General features: G+C 35.8%; 1 protein-coding gene across 1 annotated transcript in view; it reads left to right on the top strand.

The window, feature by feature from the left end:
• Positions 1 to 21,370, top strand: part of LOC143726919 (SH3 and multiple ankyrin repeat domains protein 1) — a 57,390-nt gene that overhangs the window by 17,143 nt on the left and 18,877 nt on the right. The window contains exons 8-17 of the mRNA XM_077219249.1: positions 4,168 to 4,284; positions 5,005 to 5,082; positions 5,310 to 5,376; positions 6,016 to 6,197; positions 6,287 to 6,426; positions 9,895 to 10,019; positions 10,193 to 10,306; positions 13,673 to 13,751; positions 20,176 to 20,258; positions 20,358 to 20,482. Of these exons, the coding sequence (XP_077075364.1) occupies positions 4,168 to 4,284; positions 5,005 to 5,082; positions 5,310 to 5,376; positions 6,016 to 6,197; positions 6,287 to 6,426; positions 9,895 to 10,019; positions 10,193 to 10,306; positions 13,673 to 13,751; positions 20,176 to 20,258; positions 20,358 to 20,482 (1,110 nt within the window). The remainder of the gene's footprint in view (positions 1 to 4,167; positions 4,285 to 5,004; positions 5,083 to 5,309; positions 5,377 to 6,015; positions 6,198 to 6,286; positions 6,427 to 9,894; positions 10,020 to 10,192; positions 10,307 to 13,672; positions 13,752 to 20,175; positions 20,259 to 20,357; positions 20,483 to 21,370) is intronic.

The raw sequence follows: 21,370 nt of genomic DNA, 5'->3' as shown, positions 1-21,370 counted from the left end.
AATTTTAAAAAATTCAAATAGTGCTTAAATAACGACATTCAAACTCTTTCCTGTCAGTCTCTCATGCTCGTTGGTTTTGTGATTCTAAACACCTGCACATGCTTGAGTGTTTCATCCCGGTCATCACTGAGTGTCTGTATTCGTAAGCAACTAGACTCTGTTTATCCTCTGTTGAAGATGATTTTCCACAATCGTCAGGTGTCAAAGGATGGGATTCCTCAACCTTTATCCTTATAACCTTATTACACACCAAAATGTCAAAATGAAAAACTTAATGGTTTGTAAACAAAAAATGAGGATAGAGTAGAATGTAACTAAACTTATGAAATTAATTAGGCTTGTTAGTTTTTAAAATATAGGAGAATAACGAGTGGCCGTTGATACTGTTTCCAATGCAATGACGTTTAATGACAAGTCTTAAAGGAGCCGCACCTTAAAAACAGATCATTTCAAACAGAGGGTCAAAATAAAGGTTGAAAATAATAATTTCCCCCCATATATATTTGCAAAAAACCCCAAAAACTTTACTAACATTATAAATTAACATTAAGGAACATACTAAAATAATAAAATATATATACATCATGACCCCTTTAAAAAAAGAGAAAAGACAAAAGCACAGAACAAAATTACTAAAGCAAATTAAAACTAAAACATTAAAAACATCTTTATTAGAATATATAAATAATACTAAAACAACACTGCTGCTGAATGCAGCGTGAAACTCAAGATTGTTGTATCAGGGCTGTACATGTTGTCTAATATAAAATCGTGTGAGAACTTCTGGTTTAGCAGATGTTTTTATCCGAAACATCTTCAAGTACTTAGTTCAGTTCATGTCTCCCTGGAGCAACCTGGAGTTAAGTTCTTTGCTTCAAGTCACAACAGTGAAAGTTCACTGCTAGAAACGATCCAGTATATCAACCCTGAGATCTAACCTTGATGTTACCACTACACCACCAATGTCATGAGACTCACAGATGTTTCTATGCAATGTGTACATGAAACTACATGAATCCCTACCACCCAATCACAGCTAAGCACATAAAAGCCTTCAACAAATGAAGAACAACATCTAGGTGCTTTTGAATCAACTGTCCATAGTCTTCCCCTGTCTCTCTCTCTCTGTCTCTCTCCATAGATCAGACATGAAGAGACGTTTGGAGAGGTTGAAGTTCACAGGTACCCATCTCTCATCTCTCATTTCATTCATCGTCTTCTAATGTCTGTCTTTGCTTGATATTGAACAAAAGCTTCTCTTTTCAATCCTCTTCTCTTTTCTGAACCTCTTTGTGCACAAATATATGAATACAATTTATTTTCCCCAATTCACAACCACCTACTGTACCTGCCAGTTACACACACACCATGATATGATGGGACGACTCCCTCAATACCCTGAGAGCCTAATGATTATATATATCTCTTGAGTTACGGCTGAGATTTCATTCTGAGCTACTGGCCCATACGCAGAACATTTAGGAAGGAATTTAATGAATTTCAAACAAACAACATGGGATTTTTAATGACCAGTACTGAATCTCTAGAGAGCAGGGCAGGATTATTGTAGAAAAAACTAAAACCATGAAAAATGTTATTACTTGAACTAAAATAAAACATTTATAATTTTTATTTAGTTTAACTTGATGTACTAAAATAGCTAAAACTGAAATAAAAATAATGATAAAGGAAAATATAAAATTAAAAACGAATTCAAGGTCCTGTCCAAGCTCCTGCTTCCACAGACTCAATGGCAAGCACAGCTGTCAATCATGACGTTACATCCCGCTTTTATTAGCCTGGTCCCACCAGACTCTCGTACATTTCGTTTGTACATAGAGTCTGGCACCGCTCCATTGACAAGCTTTAACTTCCTTGTAACTCTATTGAAGTCTAAAACTATTGGATCTGCCCAGAGTCACTCTGGATCTGCCGTAACCAATCGCTAACGTTTGGTCGTGATGATGTCATGTCGAACCCCTTGGGGAGGAGGGCCACAACATCATGGCCACCAACAAAACTAAGCAAAGACTGTTCTTGCTCCGGCTTTAACTTCTTGATATTCGGCAGCGTTGCAACAACGGACCGAATGGCTTCGCTCGCATCTTTCTCCGCTGCCATTGCTGAACTACAACTCAAAATAACGCACAACATCAACGTCATCGTTCTCAGCTACTCCCTCTGTTCGCTGATTGGCTCTGTAAAAAATTGACCAGAGAAAACCAAAGACTACAGCACAATCCCAGACGTAGTACTGAAGGAAAATGAAATTGAGCGCAAGTACGTAGGAGGGCGGAGCCAGGCTTTTCAACTAAAACCAAACTTATTGAAAGAACAAACCATTGAATGTATGTCTGCTTGATAAGAAGTACCTAAAATGACAGAAGCCATTGAAGTATAGGATTTTTTAGTTTGGCTTGCGTCCTATTTGATTACATGGAGAGGGCGGGGTTTATGATGTCATACTGAGGCCAGCCACTAGAATGCTTTGGCTTCTCTTTTCCGGACGTGTGTGGCACACTTGATTCAGATATGTAGATCTTATTTTACAGATTATGCTCAAGGAGGATCTGCCTCATCTGTTAATTGGCCAAGATTTGTCACTCGCTCTAACATACATTGTCGTGCAAGATTCAGTCGGACCCCAAAGCACTACTTGCATTGGCTGAAAGAAGTTGTTTTGTGTATTGTATGCACATTATGTGGATATTAGATATAAATTATTGACATTTATATTAATCAGGATGCATCACATTAACATAATTAAGTAATAATTTAAAAATGTAGAATTTTCAAGCTGTTCCTACACTGTAAAAATTGTTTAGTTAACTTTAATTAATCTCCGACAATGTGTTGAACTTACTTAAAAAAAATTAAAGATTAAAAATTAGTAATCTGTACTGTTTGCATGCTATGCCTTCATTACTCAGAAAACCCTATTAAACATTACTTGACTGGTTTGAGTACCATTTTGCCAAAGCAAAAAAAAAAAGCAAAAAAAAAAATGCAAATGGTTTTTGATGCGGGGCAATTCTTAATAGACTTTTCACTAATCCTTTCATCATTCTTCTTAGTTGCATACGCTCATTTTCCAGTCTTGTTTAATGTTATTGTCAATACAACTAAACATTTTGGGAGAACGTCACATAAGTTGACTTCATAAATTCATGTTGATTTCCTAAAATCAACCTAAAATTCCTCACCATTATTGTGATTAGTGTTCCCTTTGGTTGGGCACTTGGAACTTCATTTATATCATTCTGATTCTCTTCCAATTGATGCAGTGATGCAACATGAAATCACAGTTATTTGATTTCAAAGGAAGTGAAGTATTAAATATTATCTATACAGTATTTATACTTAAATAATTTCCATGTTCTTAATGAATGTATTTATGATGTATAACATGATTATCATGTTAAATAATGATCTTTTTACATTTTAATTGCAAACACTTATGGCATACACTTTTAATTGGGTTGATATAATCCCTCTATATTTGTGACAATATCTTGCAAATTTGTTTGAGTCACACACAGACTTCAACATTTAGCATGCAAACCACAAAAATGGTAACAAGTTTTTTTTAATTACTTTAATTAATTAGACCATTGCAATTTATCTGTCTCTTGTCAGTATAACCCCAATAACGATAGTAAATACAATTTTAATGGTTAAACAAAGCCAAAAATGGTAAAACAAAGCAATTAATTTATTCATGCCGCAATGCACTCTGGGAGTACACTTCCTCAGATCACAGATAGAATTAAGTTGACAAAACTTAAATAGATTAAGTAAGAAGAACTTGATGTAATTAAGTTATGCTTACTTACTTAAATTAAGGCAACGAGTTTGCACAATTTAATTAAGGAAACTGAACTAATTAGTTTTTACGGTGTATGAAAAAGTGTATAATAATATATATTTTAGGTTCAACAAGATGCAGAAATTTTATTTTCAATAATAACCTTCACAAAAGGAAGGCGTCCAGCCCTGTTTCTTGTGATGTCCACGCTTCTAATTCAGCAAAGACTGTAATACTATGCTGTCTTCACTATCCTCTTTAGGTTGTTCCTGTAGTTTTTTCCTGTTCTTCGAACTTTTTCCCCAATAAGTCAGATGTCCTCTTATTTCTTTAATCTCTGTGTTTTGTTCACTCAACTGTAGGCGTGCCAGCATGGATTTGCCCAACACTTAGAACACCTTCTGTTCTATGGTGCAGACACCACTTCCCAGAATGCATCAGGAAACACTGCCCTCCACATATGTGCCCTTTACAACAAGGTAATCAAGGTTTTGATTACTCGTGCCATTAATCATTGGAATAATTGTCCATTGAATATACGTAAAATGAATGGCAAAGTCTCTTTCAGGTACCATCTGAGAATGCACTATTTAGAATTGTGAGTAGGGAATGTATGAATGTAATAATGATGGTAATATTGTAATAATTTATTCTGAATAATTTTTGATGATGTTTATAATGTCTACAATGTTTTATTGTTTTTTAGATGATCATTGTTATGTAATTTATGTACTTTTATTTTTATTTTTATTGTGGACCCCAGGAAGACTAGCTTCTCACTTTGGCGACAGCTAATGGGGATCCTTTTAACAATAAACAATAAACAATATTTCACTATTTCAATAAACAAAAAGTTTACTAGTTGTTATTCATATTTTCAGTTTTCTTCCTTTTTTGTTTTTCCAGTTTATTTTAATTTAATTTAAAATTTGAGTGATTTATTTAGGTGCTTATCTATTTTACAATTTACAATTTAGGTTTGATTTTTTTATTTATTTAAATTTTAGTTTTAGTTCAATTTAAACTTATTTCAGTCAGTTTCAATGCAACATCGCTAATTTCTTCTGAATTTTTTTTGTATAATTTTTTATTTTATTTTATTTCAGCTTTATTACAATTAACAAAGTGTTTCAATGGTTTTAGTTTATGCTAATTACTGTCATGACTAATGATTGACAACATCTCCTCTGTCCATTTAGGAGAGTTGCGTTCGGGTCCTTCTTTACCGAGGAGCCAGTAAGGAGATGAAGAACAAACATGGTCAAACCCCCTTCCAGGTAACTGTGTGCTATCAGTTCTAATCACATGACTCATTATAAATGGATGTGGGATGTTTTACCGGTGTACTAAACATTTAAAGGCTAGTGAAACAAAAAGACATTCACATTAAATGTACAGATAAAAAATTGCTTGTTTCTTCGAATGCAGCTTGCAATGGTTGTCCTCATATCCTCAAATTAAAGATTGCATTGTTGCAAAGTACATCGCAATGCTGTTTTTACAGGTTGCGGTGATGTCGGGCCATTTTGAACTTGGAGAAATCATCAAAAATCACAATGATGCAGATGTTGGTGAGTGTGCATCTTTATGAAATAAAGAAATGATAAGTATACCAAAGTCTAGCCTATGTAGGCCACTATTTAAGACATCATTGGTGTGATTTTGTTGTCTAGAAAGGTACCTAGTCTCATGTGTTTTTTACAGAGAAGCCAAAATTGTGACAAGCTCAGTGTAAAAAAACAAAGAACTCATGAACAGCAGTTTAATCTAATTAAAACACTATTTTACTCAATATTTGTGTTCAGTATTGCATCATTAGTTTTAGTGATTTTTCATAAAAGTTTTTTTTTAATTTTTAAATACAATAACATAAATATTAGAAGAAAAACTTTAAAAAAAACTTGAACGAAAAAGAGAAATGTTGCTTTGGCAGCTAACTGAAATAAGTTGAAGTTTAAGTACTAAAATTGCTAAAATTAAAAATGAATTAAGGCTAAATACAAAAATACAATGCAAAAATACAAAGGCACATAACATCACTACAATTTAAAACAAAAATTTACTATAATAGTATATAATACTAAAATAACACTGTCAGGAACAGTGTCGTTAGTTTCTGGAACAGAGTTGTGGAGTTTTTAAAGTTTTGGAACAGAGCCCATCTTTATGTAATCTCTTCTCCTTTACTCTTTTATTTTCTTTCCCATCAGTTCCATTTTTGGAAACTCCCAAATACGCTCCTCACTTTCTGGACGGTATGTTGAATCAGCCCATCACGGCTGGCCTTCAGCATCCTCACCCGCTGCTACGCGCCAAGAGCGAGAACACCATGACAACGCTCATGGATCCCGTAGTGATGCCCACCACTGCCGCCAGCATGCCACCTGCTCAGGTAGCCCTTAACCCCCTGCTGGCCATCAAGGGTACACACAAGCACAGACATCAGTCGCCAAATCATTCGTTTTCTCTCGTTTCAATCAGACTCAACGCCGGGCTTCTTTCGCTTTGAGGAGCTCCAGCAGTCCCCGTGGAGCCCGAACCCGGTCCCCATCTCGTGGGAGGGAGGGAGGAGAGAAGGAGGAAAAGCAGGAAAAGCAGCAAAAGCAGCGAGGGAGGCAGGGGTGAGAATGGATACATAAAACATGTCTATTGTGGTCGTTTTTGGCGATTGCTGTGTAAAAATCCTGTGTAGAGTGTATTTTTGCAGATTTGGCAGGTTCACTGGGTTTGCTGGTGTATCATTTTCATCCAACAACACACACACACACACAGACACACACAAACACACACACACACACACACACACACACATACACACACGCATATATATAATTATAATTGAGTCTCAATAAATAGTTGAGACGAATCAGAGAATTTTTTGAAGATTTACACTAACTATCTGAATGAGCCAATTCACTGAACACAGAAATAAAATAGACTAAAATGAATTAATAATAAAAAAAATACATAAAAATACATTTAAAATAAAGAAAATATAGAAAGTGAGTAGAATAATAATAATAAAATAATGCATACAATTTCACCATTATAGCTTTTATTGATATTTTGAATTAGGTTTATTGTTAAATTGAGTTTAATTTTTAGTAATTTTGTTATGTGCTTTTGTCGTCTTTGTTTTTCAAAAATAAAAAATACTGCCATTTAGGATTAATTGATTTATTTTTTTCAGTTCAGTTTTAGTTTTTATTTATTTCCAGTTATTCATTTTAGTGCTTCAGCTTAAGCTTATTTCAGTTAATCGCCAATACCACATTTATAATTTTAATTTAGTTCAAGTTTTTCATCTATATATATAAAATATTGAATCAGATATAATAATGCTTGACATGAGAGAGAGAGATTTTTTAAGTTAAGTTAACATCTGAGCAATAATATTCTTCTGCTGACCTATCTAAATGTGGTGGACTTATGTTGTACTTAAATCATGAAAAGCAGCACAAATCTTACGGACTGGGAAAAACAGTTCAGGCTGTGGCGCAAAATCAATCATCAGGCTCTCAGCAGGCGCTAAGCACACGCAACAAGAGCGACTCCTGCTAGGATGAGTTGTTTTTTAATCCAAGTTCGAACCGATGGAAATGAGAATCACCTTAGGGCATCATAAATTAATAAATGAATTTCCCAGGATGCCTCTGGGTTGTAATTACCTTTATTTATTTTTTTTCAATTTACCCCGTCATTTGATTTTCATGCTAGTAAACGTGCCTTTGGTGACTACACAATCTCAGGCATATTTCAAACCAAAATCAAAAGAAAATATAAACAATTATTAAGTCAAAGCAAATTAAGTCTTAAAATTAAGTTAAATTTGTTTTACATCGCAACATTATTTTCATAATAATTTAGCACATTTTTCTCCCAGTTTTCCTACTGAAATACAGGGATTTCTAAACCCACTGAGAGTTTAATTGAATAATTGATTAATTTAATAAATTAAATAATTTAACAAAATATTTGCATGTTAATTTTTTTATTTTACATTTTAATGATTTGATTAATTATTAGCTTTTGATCAACTGTAGTTTCTGTTATATTGCCTTTATTTATGCTGAGTTGTATTTTTTTCATAAAACAAAACATGATAATGAGGACCTAAAAACAATCACAATTAAGAATAATGGAAATTACAAAAAAAAGTAAAAAGTAAAATGTCTCGATGCATTACAGTAATGAGAAAGGAAAATGGGCTTAATTGTCATGACAATTTTTAATGGCCCTAAAATAGCTTATTTTTCATCTTTTTCCCATGATATTTTAAGATCTCATTTCAAAATCTCATTTCTTATTTCTTTCTTTTGATTTTGGGGTGAAATGTGATCAATCTTTTATATTCACCCATAGATTCAGGGTTTAGTTTATAGCATTTGAGACATCTGCTGTTCAGTAGTGCATAAACATCACATTTCAACTGTTAGTACATGTTTAGACGCTTACCTCTATCATTGTGGGGTTTTTTACATGCTAACTGTCAGCACTGATTTCTGTTGCTCTCTTATGTTACCATTACAGAAGCTCTGACTCACAGTTTTGCACTGTTAGGCTTCTGGCCAAAGCTCCGCTGCCATACTGAGTTAATTCTTACTCAGTGGGTTAGAAACAAACACTGTCTACTGTGTAAAAGAATCAATCATCTGGCTAAAACCTTCATTCTATGGAGTCTGTACAGTAGTATACCTAGAATATATGCAGACTAGACTGGGATACTTTTACGTCTGGTCCAGCCAGTCTTGAAAATTTGGTTACATCCTAGAAATAATCATTTTGTACGGTGGTTTGGTCCAATGGTGTTCAATAATGGATGGCATCCAAATATTAAGGAGTTATAACAATCACATTCCTGCACAAAATCTTTGGAAACTTACCCTATAAAATAAAGCCAAGCCAACATTATAAATGGGCGCTAATGCACAAAGTCAACCGCCTACACCATTTTTTATTACTGTGGATAAGATACAACTTTATGCTAACATGTTCACATTATTGTGTTTTTGTATTCTTCTGTCTTTCCAGTGTTATTTTAGTACTATATATATGTAATATGGTGTTAATATAATATAATATAATAATATAATATAATATAATATAATATAATATAATATAATATAATATAATATAATATAATATAATATAATATAATATAATATTTATTAACTTTTATTTTTATATTTTCAGTCTCATTCTTATGTGTTTTTGTCATTTTATCAGGTTTTGTATTTCAGTTTTAGTAATTTTAGTTTGTTGCCAAGGCAAAATTTGCTTTTAAGTTTCTAAGTTTAAGTTTGTATTTTTGTTAGTTTTTTATATTTCTATATACAGTAGCTCTAATTTATATTTATTTTAGTTTTAGTATTTTTACTACTTAAACTTATTTCAGTTTATTTCAGCTTCAAAAAAATTTTGTTCAAGTTTTCTAAGTTTAAGTTTTTCATTGTTTTATTTTATTTTATTTCAGCTTTATTTGAATTATCGAAAACATTTTTAGACTGTTAATGGTCAGTGTTCTGGTAGCAGGAAACTTTTTATTGCCCTTTTCCCCTATCACATATTTTAGAAATCATCATAAATTAGGCATCATTCAAAAGCTAAAACACTCAAAATGTCATCCTGTGAAAACTTTTGAAATTTGATGTTGCATTACATTGGTCCCAGTACTTTAAAACCTTTTAGCAGGCTCAATTTTTGTCATATCAACTTTTAATTTGTAAAAACTGGGTTAGACATATGGCTTTGACTTTCCAGCAATTTTAGAGTCGAAATTATTTAATAAAATATATATTTTAGTTCAGTTAATTTGCTTTAGAGTAAACTTAAACTTCTATTTAAGATTTAAGAACTTCTATTCACATTTTTACCCTTTCATTATTTGAAGCTGCTTTCACTTCTGCAATAATCTAAGTGTCATTAAAAATAGACTGACCTCTGGTCTGTATTTCAAAGCATTTATAAACTACAGCCATTTAAGGTCAGATTTGTGCTCAAAAAGGGAGATGACCGTTAACAAGTGAATAGTGTTAGTGAACACTGACAGAACTGTTATCAGTCTGTGTGTTTTTTTGTGTCGGTTGTAGAGGGGGCGGAGGTCAGAGGAAAAGGCTCTACAGTGCCGTTCCAGGCCGCGTGTTTGTGGCGACACGTTCTCACTCTGCTCACGGTGAGCGTGAGATAAGCTTCAGCAAAGGGGAAAAGGTCAAAGGTCAGATGATCTTTCTCATTATGTTGTTCTCTTCAAGGCAATATTTATTTAAAAAAATGCACTTACATTTTTAGTCTTGTTCAGTTTCACTCAACTGCATTCCAAATGCCAATTAATGTTAACGTTAAATATATAAATCTACTAAAGCGCTGTCAAACTCTTCTCGCTCTCAGTGTTGAGCGTAGGTGAAGGAGGATTCTGGGAAGGAACAGTGAAGGGCCGCACTGGCTGGTTTCCTGCTGAATGTGTTGAAGAGGTGCTGCCCCAAAACCAGGAGCAGCACACAGGTAGTGTACATGAACAAACACACACCTGAGCTCTCTTTAAAGGTGCTCTAAGCGATGTCACACGTTTTTTTAGGCCAAAACATTTTTTGTCACATACAACAAACATCCCCTCACTATCCGCTAGCTGCCTGTCCCCTGAACACACTGTAAAAAAACACGGTCTCTGCAGACACCCCAGGCTCATAAAACGGCAACAAAAACAAACTGGGCTAACCCGCACCACGAAACATAACAAACTGTTCCAGCCAATAACCGACAAGAAGGATTTGGAGGCGGGGTTTGGGGGGTCAGTGCGCGGATGAGGAGGAGGGAGGGTCTAGCTAGCCTCCATTTTGTTTGACAATACTTTAAACGTCAACAAGAAGTGACGTCACCCAACATCGCTTAGAGCACCTATAATATCTCAATTTTGTCTCCTAGACATTTATTCGGAGTCTCAACAGGGTCTCAAACAGTGCTCAGGTTTGTAGAGGTCCTGGAAAGAAAAGTCAAAGATCTAGATATGAACTCAAATATTTCTCATCAAATTCTCTCAAGATAAACAGTAGAAGGAGTAGGAGAAACATCTGAGAAAAAGTTTAAACAAAACGCTTAATGCTAGTTCCCCTGACCTATGAAAAATTAACATCTGAGCAATAATATTCTTCTGCTGACCAATCTAAATGTGGACTTATGTTGTACTTAAAGTAAACAGACCATATTATGCCCTTTTACAAAGTCTTGATGTTGTTTTTGGGCTCTAATAGAACAGGTTTTCCTGCTTGAATCTTGAATGTTGTCCTCTCTTCCCTGTCAGTAACGCTCTGTTTAGTTCCTGTCTCTATGAAGCCCTTCCTTCTGAAAAGCACACTGTGCTCTGATTGGTCAGCTGGATCAGTGTGTTATGGTTGGTCAAGCGCTTCGAGCGTGTTTGGGAAATTTCCATTACCATTACCATAACCGCCAGTTTTAACACACTTCTAACTAAGGCCCTGATCACATCGAACGCGAGACAGTGCCTTTTTTTAAATCGTTTTCCTATGGCAGTGAGTGTTGTACATTCTACACACTGTTTATGCGTTTTAACCGCCTGCTGCGCCTCACATTTTTTGCAGCTGAAAAAAAGCAAATCCGAGCAGAAAAAGCGCTCGACATCATCGCGTTTTTTTCCACTCTCCAATCGGATGAATGGAGAGGCGGGCCTTCCGTTGTAGTGACGAAAGCTACAGTTGCTTTGAACGCCCAGAGACTGCAATGATGGAGGATAAACTTGTGGTGGCTGTTGCGGGTTACCAGGAGCTTAACGACTTCACGAACCATAAACTACCACAATGTTAACAGAAAATAAATAAAGTTAATAAAAGGCTAATATGACGTCTACTTGACTGACAGGACAGCTGTTTCGGTGGTTGCCTAGGAATATAAAAATCGCAGAGCACTGCTCGTTCTGTGTGGTTTTCGAACCTGAAAAATGCGTTTAATGTGACCGGGGCGTAACTCAACCAGGGGCCGGTTTCACAAAGCTATTTTAGACCGGTCTATAGTGTTAGACAAGTCTAAAATTTGCTCATAGACTAGTCTGATGCAAGTTTCACAAAAATAAAGACTGACTTAATTTAGACCTAAAAAATTAGACACCTTACCCCCAGGCTAACCCAGGTCTAAAACTCTGTTACCTTGGCAACCAGCAGTAACAATCAGTTACATTACAAACAGCCAAAAGAAAGGGGAAAATGGCTCATAATTTGTGGTTTGCTGACGACGTTATGGAGAGAGCTATGAGAAGGGAAAGGGTTTTTGGATATTTCCTCTTAAATATTTCTTTTTTGCCATTTTGTATCATGTTTTTGTATCTTTTCTGTACGTTTTTAACGCTCCGCTCAATGGTCGGATTAACGCTGTTAACTGTCGTAGCAATCTTTTTCCAAATTAAACATTCCTTCTTGTTACTACATTCTCCGCTAAATTTCCCAAGTAAAATGTCCTTGTAACTGTTATACTCCTGCAACAAACACATATTTTCCGCTGGGGTAAACTGCCTGCCCTGAGCAGTTGAATGCGCTTACTCGATCCGCCCAGTTTTTTGTTTTGAAAAGGGTCTTATTTTACCCAGAATGCATTGCAGTGTAGTCCTACTTAAGATAGTCCGAGTCTTAAAGGGTTAGTTCACCCAAAAATGAAAATTCTGTCAGTATTTACTCTCCCTCATGTTGTTCCAACCCCGTAAGACCTTCGTTCATCTTCGGAAACAAGAATTAAGATATTTTTGATGAAATCTGAGAGCTGGATCACTCTCTATAGGCTTCTTGAGGGATTGAACTTGTAGGCCCCGAAAAGTTATTAAAGACATCGTTAAAATAGTCCAAGTGACTACAGTGGCTCTATCTTAAGTTTATCAAGCAACGAGAATACTTTTTGTGCGCAAAAAAACAAAAATTACGACTTTATTTAAACTATTCATGTCCTTCTCTGTGGGCCTCGAGTCAGTTCACTAGTGTAAAAGCGTAGAGCTTCTGTTGTTGTACGTCACACGCATCACACACATGACCAGCGTCGGCCAATAGTGAGCCTACGTGTGACGTAGCTCTACGCTATTACACTAGTGAACTGACTCGAGGCCCAAAGAGAAGGAAATGAATAGTTGAAATAAAGTCGTTATTTTTGTTTGTTTTTGCGCACAAAAAGTATTCTCGTCGCTTGATAAACTTAAGATTGAGCCACTGTAGTCACTTGGACTATTTTAACGATATTTTAGTGATCCAGCTCTCAGATTTCATCAAAAATATCTTAATTAGTGTTCCGAAGATGAACGAAGGTCTTACGGAGTTGGAACAACATGAGGGAGAGTAAATACTGACAGAATTTTAATTTTTGGGTGAACTATCCCTTTAAGTGCTTTGTGCAACGGTCTGATTTAGATGTCTATCTGAAGACTGACTATCTACTATATCTAAGCCATAGTCAAAGTCTATCTTTGTGAAACTGGCCCCAGGCCCCGCCCCTTTATTCTGCGTATGAATTATTTAAATGAGGAATATTGTGACGTGTTTGTTCCCCGAAGAAAACTCAAGACTACAATGGAGGCGTTTCAGGGAGTTCAGATAATAACAGAGAATAACTCCCGCTGTAGGGACTTTGTAACCGTAATCCTGAAACACAACAGTGAATTAATTTCTTTATGAATCCTTTATGGGTCCTGTTCTCTTTTTTGAGGATGTCCCCAAGAGCTTTTCCCTGTGGTGGTTTGCCTACTCACATAATCTTCATGCGCACAACACACAAATATGCAAAATCACATCAATTTGAATACATCACACTTCCACTTACACAGATATACACGCCTACATGTGCTAACAGTCGGAGTGTGTGTGTGTGTGTGTGTTTCAGAGAGCCGCAGTGAGAAGGCGAAGAGGAAACTGTTTCGTCATTACACAGTAGGAACGTACAATGGCCTCGAAGTGCCCAGGTGGGAACAGAACAAAATCTGTATTCACATATTCCAATGTTAAATGCAATTGAATATGAATATATTTTAATTTTGAATTAAGTAGACATTTATCTGGTTTACTATTATTGTAATATTAAATGTATTTAATATTTAATAATATTATATTTAAATAATATGATAATATTTTTAACAATTATATTTTACTTAAATTATTTGCAAATGATATATATAAACTTATGTAGAAATTATTTAAATATCTTATATATACAGTATCGGCATCATTACTCCAGTCTTTCCATAATTTCTAAATACTTAAGGAGAGTTTTATTCTGATCATATATTTCTAATGTACCTAGGTAACATAATATATAAGTTAAAAACTGAGCTTAAATCGTGGTTTCACTTTGGTTGTGCTTTTTGCATTTCTAGCTTAGTTTTTTGTGTGTGTGTCTATGTGTCTGTGTGTATGTGTGTGTGTATGTGTGTGTGTCTGTGTGTGTGTGTGTGTGTGTGTGTGTGTGTGTGTGTGTGTGTGTTTGTGTGTGTGTGTGTGTGTGTGTGTGTTTGTGTTTGTGTGTGTGTGTGTGTGTATGTGTGTGTGTGTGTGTGTGTGTGTGTGTGTGTGTGTCTGTGTCTGTGTCTGTGTGTGTGTGTGTGTGTGTGTGTGTGTGTGTGTGTGTGTGTGTGTGTGTGTGTGTGTGTGTGTGTGTGTGTGTGTGTGTGTGTGTGTGTGTGTGTTTGTGTGTGTACAGGTTTGGCTATACTTGTAAGGGCCAAAATGTATGGTGAAATAGTATGACAACAGATATTTTTACTGGTCCTCACTCGTTAAGAAGGTTTATAAATTGTCCAAACATGTGTCTGTGATGGGTAGGGTTTGATATAAAATCAATGGAACTCTATGCAATGTCCTCACTAATATAGTGAAACATGAGTGTGCTTGTGCAAGTATAAACTAAACTGTACATGATGATCCAGTAAAATCTGTTGATGGTTTTTTGTCAAATGGATTCACCATAAGAAAGATTTGCTGCTACTTCCTGTTTCAAACGTTTGCTGGTAGGTGCGAAAAGCGAGTCTCTGCTTCCACTAGACGGGTATGCAAATGTCACAGCCACTTTCAAAAAATTACACAACAATGTTTGGATCTGTGGCTCTCCTGTGGAATATTAACACATGCGGTGTGAGCCACTGCTGTCTCTCTGCTCAGATCTCTCTCTCTCTCACACACGGTGCATCAGCTGAAAACGCTTTGGTTCCCAGTGAATATGTAAAATTGTGTGCATAGGTTGTGTTATATGCAACTAATTGGGTATGTATGCATGGGCGTGTGTGTGTCCGTGCACATATAAGCTGTCTTGATCATCTGTTGCCATGCAGGCCGAGTGTGTGCGATGAATACCAGTATCCGCTCGCATCTCTCTCACCCACTCATCAATATCCCACAATTTATCTCCAGTACTGTATGAAAGGAGTAGCTCGCCCAAAAAATGAAAAATCTGTCATTTACTCACCCTGATGTCGTTCCAAATCTGTACTCTGTTATTTTTTTATCTGTCCAAACGGGGCAATTTGTGAAGAATGTTTATGCAGTTCTTAGTAACCCAAAGATTTTTTATAAGATTTCAAAAAAATATGTTTTTGAAAGAAGTCTCTTATGCTCAACAAGGCTGTGTTTATTTGATCAAACAGTAACCGTATTATTGTGAAATAGTATTACAATTCTAAATAACTGTTTTCTATTGTAATATATTTTAAGTAATTTATCCCTGTGATCGAAGCTGAGTTTTCAGCATGATTACTCCAGTCTTCAGTGTAACATGATCCTTCAGAAGTCATTCTAATATGATGATTTTCTGCTCAAAAAACATTTCTGATTATTCTCAATGTTGGAAACATTGTGCTGCTTCAATTTTTTTTTCTGGATTTTTTCATGTATAGGAAGTTCAAAAGAATGGTATAGCCATTATAAATGTTTTTTTCTGTCGCTTTTGATCAATTTAATGCATCCTCCTTACTGAATAAAAGTATTAATTTCCTTCATAAAGACATTTTTATTGACCACAGTATTTTAACAGTAGTGTATATTCTCACTATATCCACAGTCTTCTGAAGTCACATGATACTTTATTTGAGGAAAATACCAATTTTAAGTTTCCTCCATCAAAGCTCTGAAATCTCTTTTGTGTTTGCGTCATTGAAAAATGCGGTACATTCAACAACATTTGGACTGCTTTTATAAATGTTTTTTGGTCTGCTTTTGCCATGCACCATAAAAGTATCATGAAAGCAATCAATACACAAATCATTATAAAAATATTTAGGTAAGACGCTTTGAGTGAAAGTGTCTACTCATAAATGTAAAATGTTCCAAAAATGTTTTAAAGAATGTCGGTACCTAAACAGTTTATGGACCCAATTGACTTCCATAGAATTTCTTTCCATACAATGGAAGTCAATGGAGTCCGTCAACTGTCTGGTTACCCATATTCTTCAAAATATCTTCTTTTGTGTTCAGCAGAAGAAAGAAACTCATACAGGTTTGGAACTACTTGAGGGCGAGTAAATGATGACAGAATTTACATTGGGTGAACTATCCCTTAAAATTGCATTCTGTTTCCCATCCAAAGTTATCGTATGACTTCAGGAAGCCACAGTATGTGTCATTGAGATACTCTGACAGCCCTTGCTCACTATACGCTTTCATTATATGAAAAAGAGCAGCGTGAACGCTCAGCGTTTCACAAATCATACAGGTTTGAAACGAGTGCAGGATTCTCATTTTTGAGTGAACTATTCCTTTAAAGCGTGATTCTCTCCCACACTTGTTTCTTTCGTTCCCTCCCTCCTCTTTTTTCACACAACCCCTCCTCGTTCTGTCTCTCTCTGAATGTCGCAGTGACTGAATGTGAGCTCTGTTAAACCCTCCCTTTCTCTCCCTCCTCCTCCTCCACTCTCGTTCTTAAGCATGTAGGCTCTAGGTTTGCTTGGTGTCTCTCTCTCTCTCTCTCTCTCTCTCTCCTCCTCTGGCTGTGTGTGCGCTGAGAGACGAGGGGCCGGAGAGGAGGAGGACTCAGAGGAGGGGGGGGGACATGGCAATGGGGGGATACGGAGAGAAAGACCTGTCTCTCCCTCTCTCCCTCTCATCCTCATGGCCCTCGCTCGGTCCCCAGAACCGCAGCGTCTGGTTCATTTACAGGTATCGGCTGCTCCATTCTTTTATTGTCGCTGCGGAGAGAGAGGTAGAGCGAGAGAGAGCGAGAGAGGCAGATGGATGCTCTGAAGAGGTAGCAGACAGACTGTTGAGCAGAATCAATGTTTTCATATACAGTATATATCATCTGTATGCGTGTGTGTGTGAACAGTCTGCTCTTTTATCGTAATCAGATCCCTCTTCTGTGCGTGTGTGTATGCGTCTATACGTGTGCATTTGAGTCGTGAATGGGTCTGTCATTGTACATACCATGGAGGAACAACACGTCAGAAAATCTTTTCCTCCTGTGCGTTTGTGCGTTTGTTTTAAATGAGTTCATGTGACATGTATGTGTGTTTGTGAATCATTGAAATTAGTATGAGTCACTATGGGTGTATATATGTGTGAACGTGTGCATCATAGAAAGTTGCGATCCTTCAGGGTCGATCAAATACGTTATGAATGTGTGTGAGTATTCCTGACGTATCGTCATCTATGCATCACAATCCTTCCCGCTGTCATTCCTACACAGATGCGATATGATGATGCTTTTCAGAATGGTGTTAAAGTAGGAAAATGCTGGTAAAATTCGAGACGGATCAACTTCTAGAAAATGAGCGAACTTGTCACGTGAGAGGATTTTGTATTTGAAAATCACAATTTCAATACTAATAATAATAATAAAAACGTTCAGCTTATGGTGAAGATGTTAAATTGTAATCATCTTCAGTTACAGAAACTGAACTTATTTTATTTTTCCAATGCTGATAATCTGAATATCATTTCATTAGCATCTTGTGATGCTGCTGGATTGAACAAATTTGGCATAAATAGGTGGTCTTTAAAATGTTGGGATTATCGTTGGTTGGAAAAATCTGATTTTTGACATCTAAAATTGTAAAATTTTCTGTTTGTAGTAGGGTTTTGGCTCGGGTTCGTCATAAGTGTTTATAATTAGCTTTATGTAAGAACTATAAGACTAAAGTGTGTCATTTGTTAAGTACAGTACCTCAGTACAGTATAATGATCCATTTAAACGGATGGCTGCTCTTTCCAAACTCTTGTTAACATATTGTCATTTTGCATCACAGTATTTTCCGCTGTCATTCAGGTACATCTGATGTGTTTGTTGTTAGATGTGTTAAACCTTATGTTTGCCAATTCCGTGGGTCGTGTGCTGTATCCATGATGGATGATGATGCCATTCAGAACGGTGTTTAATTTGGAAAGTGCTGCTATTGTGTCGGATTGAAATTTGAGACGGTTCGACCTCTAGAAAATTAGCAAACTTGTCATGTGAGAGGATTTTGTAAAAAATTTCAGCTCAAGTTAAAGGTGTTAAATTGTCGATTTTATATAAAGAAACTGGACTTATTTTAGTTTTCCAACACTGATAATCTGAATATTAATTTGTTTGCTTGTTGTGATGCTCCTTGATTGAACGAATGTGAGATAACTATGCACATTTTAAATAGCTAACTGTGCTGTATCCATAATGGATCTCCAGGATTATGGGGATCTTATTTATATGCCTGTGGAAGAAGATAAAGAACACTGTATTATCACTAGATTTAGTTAATGGAAAGAGCTCACATGCACTATAAAGTCCTTTTTTGTTGATATAGTAAATTGAGATCCATTTTGATCAACATAGGCTGACATAAAGCTAACAATGGAGAATGTTTCACATTTTTTTTTTGGATAACATTATGTAAAGGTGATGTGCATGTTAGCAACAAATGTTCTGTGGTTATTATGTTAGATAAATGTTCGGTCCCACTTTATATCAAGTGGCTTTAACTACTATGTACTTACATCGAAAAATAAGTACAATGTACTTATTGTCTCCATGTTGTATTGTAAAACACTTGTGTTGCTATTGAGGTGTGATACGGGTAAGGTTAGGGGCTGGTGTGGTGATATGGGTCGGTTTAAGGTTGGGTTAAGGTGTAAGGGAAGGGTCAACTGTGTAATTACAAATGTAATTACATACATTAATTACAGATGTAATTACATACATGGAATTTTTAAAATATAAGTACAATATAAAAACATGTATATACACAATAAGTCCATTGTATCAGTGTTAGTACATAGTAGTTAAAGCCACTTAATATAAAGTGGGACCAAATGTTCTAAAAAACGTTCCTAGTGCAGCATTGGTTGAACATCCTGACCTTAAATGACTTTCTACTCACATTAGACAAACTGTATGTTTAAAATTCTCACAGCCAAAATGGAATGTTTGGAAAATGTTTTTAGAAGGTAAATTTGTTGCAGCTGATCCATGTGGTAATTCTTGCAAGCTGATAAGAGTACAGGCTTTACATTGTGCCTGCCATTGTAGCATTCATTCAGCTAGAGGCATTTAAGCATCAGAACAAAGATATTTTGCATTGACATCGCAGTCAGAACACACAATGTTCAAAATGATAGAGCTGAGCTGACAAAACATAATGTTAGTCTGTAACTGTCATTGTCCTTGCTCTGAACTTACTGCACATTTCTACAAACCCTCATACATTCACCATGGTAACCATAGTGTCCGCCAAAATACCATAGTTACTAACGTTATCGTTGCTACTGTAAATCCAACATATATGACATTTCAAAATCTATTTTTGAGCTTAAGATAGAAGCTGTGTTTTGGAACATGGCAGCTGGTTTCTAACCGGTCCAAGCTGTTCAATACCTAACGAAAGCTGTACTATAACTGGTTTACCAGCCTCAGCTTGACCGGTTTATGCTGTAACTCGTTTTCTGCTGATTCAAGATGATTAACATGCTTGAAACGGTTAAAAATTGGATGTTTACAAAACAGCAAAATTTTCCTGTGAATTCAGAACAGTGTTATTTTACTATTATTAATGTACTAGTGTAGTTTTTATATTAATATTTTGATTTTAGTTTGATTATATTTTATTGTTACATATTGTTTTCATTAAGTTTTAAAATGACTAAAATTCAAGTTATTTTGTTATGTTTTTTGTCATTTTTATTAGTTTTATATGTCTATATAGTTTTTATTAGTTTTATTTCAGGTATAGTCATTTTAGTAAAAAAAATATTAATTATTAATTGGCTTTGGCAACTAACTGAATTTATTTTTGGTTTTAGTTTTACGATCATAACCCAGAGTGACATTCTCAAATTTCATAATTTTGATTCTAGGTTGATAAAATGAGCTTCTGCATGCCTGTGGGTCTTTCATATGAGCTTCGAAACACCTCTGTCTTTTCTCTCTGACAGTGACTACATCATAAAGGAGAAAACTGTACTTCTGCAGAAAAAAGACAATGAAGGCTTTGGTTTTGTGCTCAGAGGGGCCAAAGGTGAGTGATGGACATCAACGAGCTCTTTTCTGCTTTGATAACAGCAGCACATCATGACATGGACAGATCTCATCTGTGATTATGGTCTGTGATCTCTAGCCCAGACCCCTGTGGAGGAGTTCAGCCCGACTCCTGCCTTTCCCGCTCTGCAGTATCTGGAGTCCGTCGACGAGGGGGGCGTTGCGTGGCGGTCCGGTCTGCGGATGGGGGACTTCCTGATCGAGGTCAGCAAAGACATGCAACCGTGCTTTAGACAATTAATGCACGTTTTTATTAGATAAAGAGCCACAGACAGTTATACAAACACAGATAGCAGACTGAACGCAAAGCCAAAACGAGTTTAGCGGCATAGTCTCCTGTCTGTGAGGTGTTAAACCCTAGACTGAACAAATCTTAACACCTACACTGAGGTGATAAGCCTCACTGTGATACTTGTGTTACTGCCTTTAATTTGATTCTGCAAGAGAAGATGACGTGGAGCTTGTGTACCCTGTATATGCCATCTTGACTATTTGGTATTGCAAAATATATTTGTATTGATGCATCTCCAGACGCTTCGGCCTGTTAGCAAACACCTTCACCTCACGGTTCCCGGCTGGTTAATGAGGAGTGTGAATCATGTTGAATCATTTTGAAACAAGTCTGATGATAATGCTTAAGACGCCCACTTGTGTTTCTCTCTCTCTCTAAACTGCAAATCAAATATCCTTTCTTATATAATTGTAGAATATAATTTTATTTAAAAACAATCTTTGTAAAGCTATGTGTAACGTGAAAGTATGTCACTTGAACTGAATAATGAGGTAGAAAGTTTAGGGTCGGTAAGATTTTAAAAAGAAAAAAGAAATCTCTTATTCTCACCGAGGCTACGTTTATTTGCAAAATAATACAGCAAAAACATAAATATTCTAAAAAATTAATTCATTGGTTTTCTATTTGAATATATTGTAAAATGTAAATTACTCCTGTGATCATTACTTCAGTCTTCAGTGTCACATGATCCTTCGGGAATAATTCTAAAATGCTGATTTAAAATATTATACTACATATTATAATATACTGTATTATATATTCTTGTGGAAACCGTGATAAGTTTTTAGAGGATTCTTTGA

The sequence above is a fragment of the Siphateles boraxobius genome, unplaced genomic scaffold (genome assembly GCF_051911475.1).
Source record: "Siphateles boraxobius isolate OS27281-9 unplaced genomic scaffold, OSU_SipBor_1 12, whole genome shotgun sequence".
Taxonomy (NCBI): domain Eukaryota; kingdom Metazoa; phylum Chordata; class Actinopteri; order Cypriniformes; family Leuciscidae; genus Siphateles; species Siphateles boraxobius.
This window is presented reverse-complemented; position numbering and strand designations above follow the sequence as displayed.